This window comes from Varanus komodoensis, unplaced genomic scaffold (genome assembly GCF_004798865.1).
Source record: "Varanus komodoensis strain SLA01 unplaced genomic scaffold, ASM479886v1 scaffold18_3, whole genome shotgun sequence".
NCBI lineage: Eukaryota > Metazoa > Chordata > Lepidosauria > Squamata > Varanidae > Varanus > Varanus komodoensis.
Window position 1 is genome coordinate 1,924,267 of NW_025335549.1, and position 11,611 is coordinate 1,935,877.

General features: G+C 44.3%; 1 protein-coding gene across 1 annotated transcript in view; it reads left to right on the forward strand.

Moving 5' to 3' along the window:
• AFF2 (AF4/FMR2 family member 2) overlaps positions 1-11,099 on the forward strand; it is a 334,781-nt gene extending 323,682 nt beyond the window's left edge. Inside the window, exons 17-21 of the mRNA XM_044427153.1 lie at positions 686-757; positions 2,381-2,474; positions 3,843-3,892; positions 7,920-8,134; positions 10,871-11,099. Of these exons, the coding sequence (XP_044283088.1) occupies positions 686-757; positions 2,381-2,474; positions 3,843-3,892; positions 7,920-8,134; positions 10,871-10,992 (553 nt within the window). The 3' untranslated portion in view covers positions 10,993-11,099. The remainder of the gene's footprint in view (positions 1-685; positions 758-2,380; positions 2,475-3,842; positions 3,893-7,919; positions 8,135-10,870) is intronic.
• Positions 11,100-11,611: the final 512 nt, after the last annotated feature.

Genomic DNA, 11,611 nt, shown 5'->3' on the forward strand with positions numbered 1-11,611 from the left:
CAGAGCTCTCAGGCTTGGTTCTCCTCCTAGCAATTTCTCCATGTTAGCATTGCTTGGCCCATGTGACCTGGACAATCTCTCCCTCTCTGCAAGGATGTTTCACCAAGATGAACCTATCTACATTTCGAAATCATCTACTGAGGCTCTTCTTAGGTTTCTTTGTTTTATGTGCTCTTACATTTTATTGATTATTTTGGATGTCTCGTTATTTTGTCAGGATGCAAATGCTGCAAGGCAAGAACCGCACTATATATGAAATAAAATAAGTATTTTTCATGTCATTTGCTGTGGGAAAGGAGCTCATAATTGACATGGGTTTTTCCTCGTTTCTTGGGGCTGAGTGCAGTTCTAAGGAAGCCATTTTTGCCAAAGTCTGTCATGACATGAGTGGGACCGGCTGGAGCCAGGAGTCAGACTAGATGGCCCAGGAGGCCCCTTCTGACTCACTCTGTTTCTATGGTTATTCATTCCTTGACTTATAGGCAACAGTCTACTGAATCAAGAGTGGCTTACAGTAGAAGGTTGAAAACAGGACGATCTAATACAGAGTTCAAAGAAACATGTTGTTGTGCCATATCTGTTTTACCAGACAGTGATTTCTAAATGTCACCTGGATTTTCCCAGACGCATCAGTGCTAACACTCAGTATTTCCCTTTCCCACTCCCCTCAAATCTCTCTCTGAAGGTATGCAATGAGACTGAAGAACTTCACTGGCTCCTCTGCCACGGAAGGAGACAAGAAGCTGGCAGTTTTATGGTGAGCTGATGACCTTTCTAAAGTGTTTAAGTAGGGCTTAGCAGCACTGGGCTGCACACACTGAGACCCAGACCCAACAAGGGTCCCAAGGGAGCTGAGCTGAGGTGGGGGATGCTCTCTTCCCCCAGCTGAGTGGCCTAATGGATGTGCCCACACCTGCCAGTGTTGCAGGATACCCCGTGGCACCAGTGCTCCTCCACACAAGCACCAGCTGTGGCCCATCTCTGGCAAAGCGCCTAGCATACCAGTGGCTGCCCCAGTTGGGAAGCTGAGTAGCACCCAGTGGGAAATCCTCAGGTTCCTCATGAGAAATAACACGGGGTTCCTCCTCCCGCCTCTTCTGGTCACAACCAGGGCAATGGAACTGGGGGCAGGCAAAGGGGTACCCCGTTCTCTCAATCAGAGAAAATTGGGCAAAGAGAGCAGGAGAGTCCAGCCAGCTTCCTAAGTTAGATGCCTCTGCTAGACACCTGTGGGTGTAGCTTGGGTAGGAGGTAGAACCTGTGGAGGAAGCCACACTCTCCACCAACTGGATTAGGAATGTCCACGGACCAGATTAGGCTTGTGGGTCAGAGGTTTTCCTCCCCTGATCTAGAGCTGCCTAATGTCATGCAGATGCATGTTTTTTACGTCAACCCCAATCATCACTGGTTGCAGCTGATGGAAGTTGAAGTCCAAACTATTCCCACATTGGTGACAGCTTCTCTGTATTCTTCTGCCTTTCCTTCTTCTCTGTGACGTAGCTTCCTTCTCCAAGCATACAGGCCATAATAAGAGCAAAGGGGTGAGGCACCAGCCTCCATCTGCCTTGCAGTCACCCTCTGGGCAATGCTACAGATTTGTTCCAGAGGGATACCATAAGCAGACAGGTGATACTGTGGCTCCAGTGCTGGACCAAGTCAAGAGAAACTGGGATTTTGTCTTGCTCATCCTGGAAGCTCCTTGGGGGGACACAATCGCCCCATCCCAGCTGAACCTATCTAACACAGTGTTTGTGAAAACAGAGGACCATGGGCATACCCCTGAATTCTTTGGAAGCTTTCACAGCAACATTTGGTGTTTTAATTCACTATATGCTACTCCAGTATCTATTGATGTGGAACAGTTTGTAAATACACAACTAATAATGCCATGAGAAATAGAGCATGCAATCCAACCAAAATCATGGATTTTTCCCTGCTGTTCTCTTGAATGAAAGAGTTAAGTATGTGTTTAATTCTTTCATCTAAAAGAATGATGCATGTGCTTAACTTTTTGCTTAGCCCAGCCTCAAGTCCGAACAGGACATCTGCTTGGTACACATAAGGGCTTTTCAGGCAGTCTGAAGCAAGGCTTTAATTCTTGCTGCAACAATGAAGTGAGGGATAGGATAACATCTTTGCCAAGGTAGTGCTTAATCCTGATAAAGGCAGCAAAGCTTGTTGCAAGAGGGGATGGGGTGGGGGGACCAGGAAAAGGTGTGCACCATTCACAGTTCACTCCTGAGAGAAAACCATGGATTTAAAAGAGCACTGAGCACTAGGCTTCACCCATCTGAAATGGCGCATAAGCTTGACTGTATTGTGCCCACATCCTGCAGTTTCATGAAGCAGAAGTAATGTTGCTCTTTTCCCCAAATGACAGCTACCGATGCTTATCCCTTCTCTACCTGAGAATGTTTAAACTAAAGAAGGACCATGCTATGAAGTACTCGAGGTCTCTGATGGAATACTTTAAGGTACCAGCATTTTACTGCTTATTCCCATTGAATGATTGGTATTTTCCTCTTCCGCAGGCAACACAGGCAACAAGCCAGAATTATAACCCACCATTTCATCCTGGCTTATTTCAAACAAACCGTAGTTTAACAGGGCTTATCTTCCAGGTTGGATGTAACCACACAAGTCAGGTCAGGTCAGAGCAGAGAGCTGAAGGTTATTGTTTCATCCTTACAGCTCCGCTAGAGCAGGAGAGAGGAGGGCTGAGACTCACATATGCTCATTCATGTTGTGGCATGCTATGGTTTAGTGTTATGTCAAAATGGTCCATTATCATGGTCAAGGCCTTGCATTCTAGTAATTTCTATATTGTGGTATTTCCTTTCAGACCTGAGTAATGGTATTTCCAGCACCACCACATTCTACCAAAAACACAATTCCAGCCCAGCTACAATGAACTACCAAACTAAAATTAATTCCACTTTCTACTATTGGCCCTTTAAAAAATAGCTTCCTCCTGGCTGCTTTCTTTTAAAATGCTTGGCTTCTGCCTCTTCTATAAGGTCTGTGAGACCTTCACTAAGCAGATATTCCTTCCAAGCAATATAGTAGGAGTTTATCAACAGGCATGGAATAGACACGTTTGTAAGGGGTGTACAGCTCTGCTGGGTGTCTTGCAGAACTTCCACCTTAATTCCAGTCCGACTGCAGAAAAACTTTGACTCAGCACCGCTGACATATCCTAGTATGGAAGCAACAGCTATCAGCCTTCGCAGTGTTACTCGATTCTCCTTAACAGTCACAGTTTCAACTAGATTTTCAAAACTCCCTGTGTTTTGGATGTTCACTTTACCAATATATAAAGGAACGCAGAGAAAGTAAAAAAGCCAGGTTTACCAATATGAGAGCCCACTACAACCTTCAGGACAATCACATAAGTATTTTTTTCTAAAAATGAGAAACAGTCCTCCCCTATTTCAAGCGATCATCTTCAAGTTTCCTGTCTTGATGAAAAGTTTTCTAATTCACCCACTAGGTGAAAAAGCACCTTTTACAGAAGGAATTTTAGATATGGATAATTAAAGCACTTCATGAAAGGTGCCTGATTTATTCTGGAGTTCTGGTATATTGTGTCTTTCATTGACTTTTATACTCCTGGTTAGAGCCCACTAATTATCCAACCTGTGTTTCTTTTTTCCCCCTTTTTAGTTTAAAAAGGATTATTATGCTGGCATGGTTCTATATATAATGTTCCTACTTTACTACTTAAATAGGAAATGCCTTGTCTTGCAGTGATCAATATTAATGCAATTTAAATCTTCTTTTGTGTCTGCTGCCAAGAGAACAAAGACCGATCTCTTTATTTCCATTCTTCGTTCTTCTTACAGAATTCATCCAAAGTTTCACAGGCCCCTTCTCCTTGGGGAGGCAATGGAAAGTAAGTATTCCTTGTTCATGGAAATGAGTGGATAATGGGATATGCAGGGAGGATTTCTTTGTTGATGAAGATAAGTTGTTATATTATGGTTAAATGTTCCATGAGTTACAGTTTGACAAGCAGAACAAAAAAAGGGGTTGTATGGATTGATTGATCCCAAATTCTTCATCAGTTTGGTTCTTAAAGCCAAATGAGGGCCATAAAAATAGCTGTTAATTGGATAGAAAGTACAGGGTCGTTCCAAGATGCCAAAGTAAAGTTAATCTCCAGGGCAATGATTTTTTCTCCCAGTGATTTGTTCAGTAATGAAAGGCCAATGAATATTTCATTGATATATGGTAAGTGCTGTTTAATAAAACTGAAGGCGTAATAGTGGTGAATACATGGAGGCACTTAGTCAACCAATTATCTGAACCCTTCTATTAATGCTAAGACAGCACTGTCTCAAATCTGAAGCTGCAGTGTTGTGCCAGGCAGACATAACTCTCCATCTAACACTTCCTGCCTGTTTCGCACGTGTGGGCCACAGACCAGCTTTGCGTGCCATGAGGGCAGCCAAGCCAGGCACAACTCCAGGAACCAGCCTGAAGATGTCTGCAGCTGTAAACAAGAGCAAAAACAGCTATTGGTTTCATTCATTCATTCATTTACTGTGTATACCCCATTATGTGTCCCCCACATGGTGGGACTCAAGGTGGCTCCATGCAGTTCCCTGATGGTCTCCCCTCCAAGCTGAGGCCAGTTGCAGATCTGCTTAGCTTCAGCTTGGTGGATGTGCCTTCACACCATACTCTGGGCCAGGCAAATTAATTAATTGACCCTAATTCCGACCAAAAATGGTCTCCATTTTCACCTGTAACCAAAGCATTTCAGTACCCTAACACCAAGTTCCAATTTCCAGGATTCTCTGTGGGGAAACCATGCCAGATAAGGCAGTCTGTATGACAGATAACAGGGTAGATGGGGCTGAAGTCATGGCAGTATTACACAGATGGGTGGGATTTTGGATCACCCCAATATTTAAACCAAAGGAGTCAATCCCCTTACCAGAGAAGAGAAGCTGTTAAGCACCCCTTCCACACCTGATGAAGCAATGGGGTCTGCTGAGAACATGCCATTCTCAGCCAGCGATTTTCTTCCGCCTAACTGCTGGCATTGGATCTAAAAGAAATGTTGTACAAACACCAGGCAGATGTTTTAAAAACCAGCTTCTTATCTAACACTGCTTGGATGAACTGGGGCCAAATGGGAACAAGCCATACCTCTGAAAGATTCTCCTGCCTGCATCCTCCAGTGCCCTGTGGGAATCTTTCAGGAATGATGCATCATTTATTGGGGAGCAGGGGGGCTGGATTGGGAAGCTTTTTGCCCCAGACTCTTGGATGGCAGGCCCATTATGTGTGCTGAGTGGTGAGCCAGATGGAAGACCATTTCCCCCTATGTAAAATGGCTGAGATGGATGGATATAGAGAAAGAGAACTGGTTTTCAAGATACTTGTTGCTCCTGATCTATGAATTGTATATAGCCAAAGTGTCTGCTCATATTATGGATGACCTTTGCCCTCTGTGAATTTGTCTAATTCCCCTTTTCAGTTCTTGATGGGTGTCCTGTCATCTAGTGGCTTCCAGTTCCACCCTTGTCCAGCCCTTGTTTCAGTTCAACCAGGTCCCTGACTGTCGGGTCCTTGCAGAAATGCAGTGATTTCTATTTGCTGTTGTGTACAAGTAATGAGTGCAGGGCACTCCATTGGCAGCACTGATGTGTTTAAATATTGGGGCACTGCAATCCAGTTGTACATTCACCCAGAAATGCATCTGTTGCATTCTGTGGCACTAACAGCAAGGAAAGCCTTCAGACCAAACCGTGTGTTAAGTTAAATCCCATCTCACGCAGCTCCCCGTGCATGTCTACTTTACTCAAAAAGGCACTGTGGGACCAATCCAGATTAGGAGCTCAGCATATGACGGATAGAGAGTTAATCCTTCCCGCACAGCCATGGCATACAGACAGAAATCTCCTCTAGTGCAGTAGTTAGAGAGTAAAATACTCCCATTGGCAGCAAGTTGTTGTTTTTTACTGGAATTGCGGTGCAGAGGGGATCCACAGGGATTGTGGCTTTAGAGGGACGAACCAATAGATGTCCTTCTGTCTCAATCCAGATGGGAATCCCTGTGCTTACTCTTGAGAATGCAAAAAAACATGTGGAGTTACACACTACATATTTAATGCAACTTGTAGTAGTTTGACCCTCTATGTGATGTGCTGTTGTTATTTTAGTTTCGATCATATTAGGTTTCACAACAACCTTGAGAGGTAGGCGGCTGTTTCTGCTCATTACTTTTGGACACCAGGAGCAGATGGAATGCTATCTAGTCTGGAAGGGGGGGAATAGCTAGAGTATTATCCAGGAGATTAATCATCAAAAGCTGGAATGATGTTAATAAAATATGCAAATTAGCCACAGCTTTAGGGATTCATGAGAGGTTTCCATTGGGGAATCTTGGAAGCTCCAAACATATTGCATGGCTGGGTTCTTTTTTTAATTTAGCGGTCTGAAAAAAATGTTCACAGTGTGAAGGGAAAAAATTAAAAAGCGGGAGGGTCCATTCTTGCTTTCAGTCATTCTGAGTTACCAACGTTCTCTTGTTGGGACTTTGCCTGAAAGCGCAGAATAGCTTTGCCAGTCAAATTAACTCAGAATTTCCATTTGCATTCAACTGCCATTTGTTCAGGTATGAAAATGACTGCTTTAGAAATCTGGATTATTTGTAAGTTATTTAGAAATACCGACTATTGAGCATTTCTAAATATTTAACAAACTTGACCAAATGCCTTTTTAAGTCTTGTTCACTGAACAAGGAACAAAGGGCATTTCTACACTACAAATGTATGAGGACTTGTGTCCCACTTTCACTGTCCTAGCTTCCCCCAAAGAATCCTGGGAATTGTAGTTTAGTACCCTTTAGAAATCCCTGACCCCTCCACCCCTTGCAACACAAGGGAATGATATTCAGGCGTTTACAATTTTTGTTTGTTTGACTGATTGATTATCTCACTTTTCTTCCAAGGATTTCTCGGAACTGGGTGGGGTTCTGCCACTCCCCTGTTTATCCCAACAAACCTGTGAGATGGGTTAGCTCAGAGAAGGAGTAACTGGGCAGCACGTGTGTTATTTTCTAGAAGACTCATGGCTAAGCAGAGATTTGAACCGGGATCTCCCCAGTCTAACACTAAGAAGCAGGAAGCCAGTGGCCTTTGGCCTAATTTTATGTGTCTCGTGGCTTCATTTCAAAAGTCCTCTAGCCACAGAGAGCTGTCCCTTCCCTGGCAGCCCACCGTGTGGGAAGAACGAGAGAGGGTGGCAACGGTGGCAGAAGGAGAAAAGGCAATGGCATCAGATTTGGCCATACCAACCATTGGCTTTAGCTGTCATGGCTGCCCACCTTTTTCCCCCAACAAATTACCCAGCAGGCAATGCAGCCCTCAACAGCATGTAGGCTGCCTGTCCCTGCTCTAACCACTATGCTGCACTGGCTGTCCATCAGCGGCACTCTGTAACGGTGCTCCGTGAAAAGACGGCCGGCCGGCCTGGCAACTTTGCAGTTGAAACATGGCACACTTGCATTCCATCTTCCCTCGCAGAAATGGGGGGAGCCCCCACCCACATGGGGGGATAGTCTTCCCCAAGGTTCCCATGGTAACAAGGCACATTCCGATTTGGTCACACAGGCTGCCTGGCTTGATAGTGCATCGCCTTCAATCCGCAGTACGAACTGCTGGGCTTGACCTGCAGTGGCCAGGCTGCCGTGTACTTCAGGGGCCGGGGGGCACCCTTTCACCCCCCAGCCTCCTCTGAGACCTCCACTCTTCCAGAGGTGCTCTCGAGTACCTCTGCGGGGAGTGCTGAGCACAGGCAGGCACCGCCGTCTTAAGGCCAGCGCCAAATTGCTTTACCAGGGTCTTTGCCAGACTGAGCAGCCAGCTCGTTCTTCTGACCTGGAACCTCTCCTGCTTCCCTTTTTCCAGGAGCACAGAAACTCCATCCCCCATGTCCCTGAGCCCTTCACCCATCAGCTCTCTTGGGAACACGACAGGCACAGCTGGGTCGTCTTCGGCGGGGACCATAACCATTCCCCAGCGCATCCACCACATGGCTGCCAGCCACGTCAACATCACGAACAACGTACTGCGAAGCTACGAGCACTGGGACATGGCTGACAAGCTGGTGAAAGAGAACAAAGGTGCCGCCTTCTTCATAATCTCTCTGCTCTAAAGACTGGGGATTTGAAATGCTTTCTGTCTGGTTATGACAAGGTTTGATCTTGCAGACAAAGGGCATGTGACGGTCACTGGCTGGCTGGCTAGTTGGTTGGCTGGCTGGCTGGCTGGCTGATGTCGTAGCTGGTTGTCATTTTTCACAGTCGTTCTCAATGTCATGATGCCAAGGGATGGGAGTAATATAAAGTATCAACCGCTCAGGAAGTATTGGCTTCCTTTACTTTTTTTTAAAGGAATGATGTTTCTGGTCCTCATCCGGACCAGCTCCAGGGAGCCCCAGGAAAAGTGCCCTCTAGTGGGCCTCTTTCACTGGAAGGCAGCAGTACTACAGGCCTTCTTCCATGTCATCATTTCATATCCACGCTCCCAAAATACATGCCATCATAAATCTATGTGAAAAGTAGATGCAAGTAGCCCGAGTCCCTGCTGGTGGATCTAAGTGCCCTTGATCCTGTAGCTCTGAAGTTAAGAAGCCAAGTGCACACAGCAAAAACAAAAGGTCAGCCTTTATTTGTAGGAGATAGCAGACTCACCCAAGAAGAGGCATTCCCCTTTCTGATCTCACACGGGAAGGCATGCCTCTTCTCAGAAGATGCTTTCAGAAATGCCAGCACATGGTAATGTGAACCCTGTACTTCCATTCACTGAATCATAGCAGAGGCTAATTCTATTTTTCATGTGTTTGGAAGTAAATATTTTGAGATCTTACTTTGGCCAGTCCAGCTAGTTCTAGTAAGAAAGCAATATGCAGCTCATCCGTGTTTGTGTGTGTGTGTAAGAAATTGCTATGAACCAAGCAGAGAGCTTTACCAACTGAGCATAAAAGTAATTATTATTGCTGATCCTCCTTAAACATTGCATGTTTTGGGTAACCGTGTATTGGATAAACAGTAAGAAAAGAGATGACATTCATTCTAAATGCATAAAATGTCATATTGCCTGTGAACTAGTTAATTATTTTCATTTGGAACAATAAAGAAGAAGGAGTAACAGAAGAGATAAAAATCAGGTGGACTAGTAACATGCATTCTTTACAGGAGGCTGTGTGATATGAGATCCATTCTTCTAAAACATAAAAGGAAGGAAGAGATAATCTTGTGATTAGTGCTGTGGATTGTGGATTTGCTAAATGTTCTACCTGGAATTGAGTCAAAGTAGCTCAGGTGCTCAAGCAGCAGAAAGAAAATATACCCAATAATTATTATTCCTAAAGCTAAGTATAGAGAGAATTAGCTGTTGAACTCCCTATTTGCATAGCTCTTCTTTTTTGCAAAACATTATGGCCTTTTTTACTCCTCAAATAAGCCCAGTCTTTTGAGCCCCTAAGGATAGAACACACCCAGTTCTGCAAAGCACAACTGATACATTGCAATAAATGAGGATGTTTGGAGAACAATATCCTTTTCCAAACATTGTTTCAACTTTCATTAATTGCCAATTACATATTTGCTTTTGTATTTCACATTTCAAATTTTAGTATGTTTCATGTTGATAGCCGTCTTTGACAGCAAGAAGTATGAACTCCAAAGGGTTCAGGGATGCCTTTGAAAAGCTTTGCCCTACTTCAATGCAGTCTGGGGTCCACCCCACAATGGGATTCACCCCTATATAACACCATTACCACTGGCCAGCCATCCCCTACCTATTTCAGTTCCTGAACAAAGCAATGGTACATTTACAGAGTGGGCCCCTCATGACAAAGGAAGAGCTTGGAAGAATCAATCTCTCATTTCCTGCTGGGGGTCACCTATTCAGATTTTTCTCAGACCTCCTAAATCAAATCAGAAGACAGAGAAAATGGCAAATCACATAGCCTCTGGCATTGCATCACAAATAATCAGGTAGTAATTACAATAGGAGCGTTTATTAGGTGCCTGCGAACGTCCCATGTGGCTGTTCTTTGCCCTCCTGCCTCAGCACAGTGTGGGCATCAAGGAAAAAGCAAGACGAGGGCCAATGCAAAGATTGCTTTCATGTATCCCTCACCTTGCAAAACATGTTGATGCCTGACTGCACCCATCAAATGTTCCACCCCTGCACGTGCTCCTTGCTGAGCCTCGCTCTTTCCTTCCCCGAGGAATGCCCTGCCCCCAGCACCGGCTCCGAGGTCACACTTGTGACTTCGGAGCCAGTGCAAGTGAAGAAGGCAGTCCGCCGGCTGGGAGGACAGGAAGTGCTCACGCTGAATTTGGAGCTGGTTTTCAAGCTTTTCTATGTACATCTAAAGAGCATATAGGAACCACAGGACTGTACTCTAGAGTTCAACTATTTTAAGACAAAGTAATAATAAAATAAATTATAGTAAATAATTACTATTAAATTTTTAATATTGGTCGTTTTCTTTGCTTCTCTTTTTACGTTTCTAAAGAGCCCACCTATGGCTACTTATTTGGAAGTTAACCTAAACTTCCTTCTGAGGCAACATGCATAGAATTATTTTAATCACTTCATTTCCCTACCCATTCCATACCCTGTGTTCTGCTGCTGCATGGAGATTTTAATAGCATTATTAGATGTTCTTGCCAATTATTATTATTTTCTGAACTGTTGTAAGCCAGTTAGAACTATGTATTTTTACAATTTAGTTAAGCAACTAATTGAAAAACCAATCAGCTAGAGCAAATTAATATAATTAGTGAATGCACTCATGCGTGGTGGTCCTGAGAAGGCAGAAAATGACTCCGCTTCCTATTTTGCAGAGTTCTTCATAGACCTGGACTTGGTGATGGGTCCATTGACGCAACACAGCAGTATGGCCAATCTGGTCCGTTACGTTCGGCAAGGACTCCATTGGCTTCGCGTTGAAGCACACTTGTTGTAGTGAGTGCCACCTTGTTTATCACAACTCCGTCCTCTTACCTCCGCCGGCGCACAGGTGATCACTGATGGAAAGCCACTCCTTTCCAGGACTATATCCACAGAGTTTAATTTTATTGTCTTTTCTTTTTCCTCATGAAAACAAAACAACAGTATCTTATCTGTTAGAACTGCAACTCATCATAAATGGGAGAAACATGGTTCCAGAGCAGGGTATGTGTTCGTACCACTGAATCAGTCTGGATTCTCTTCTTTGTCCTACCAGATCCTGCCACTTTTGCTATGTATAACGTGCTTTATGGGACAGTAGATTCCCAGCAGTATTGCACTTTGTTGAAGATATCAGTTCTTGGGAAAATGTCTTAAATCTTTGAGGACACATATGAAAAGCCCCCTATCCTGGAAACCAATGTGCCAATGCTAAATCCATCCAACTCAAAATTGGATGCAACCATGCAGTTCACATCTTTGCCCTGGTTCCATTACCCAAGAAAGGTCATTGCTAAGATTTCAGAAATGTAGTCCCTAAAAAACCAGAGCATCTTTTATGCAATTACAGATGCACACAGTCATCCAGTATGAGATCCCCTGGGAAATTTCGGGAGGTTTTTCTGTCGCTGTCT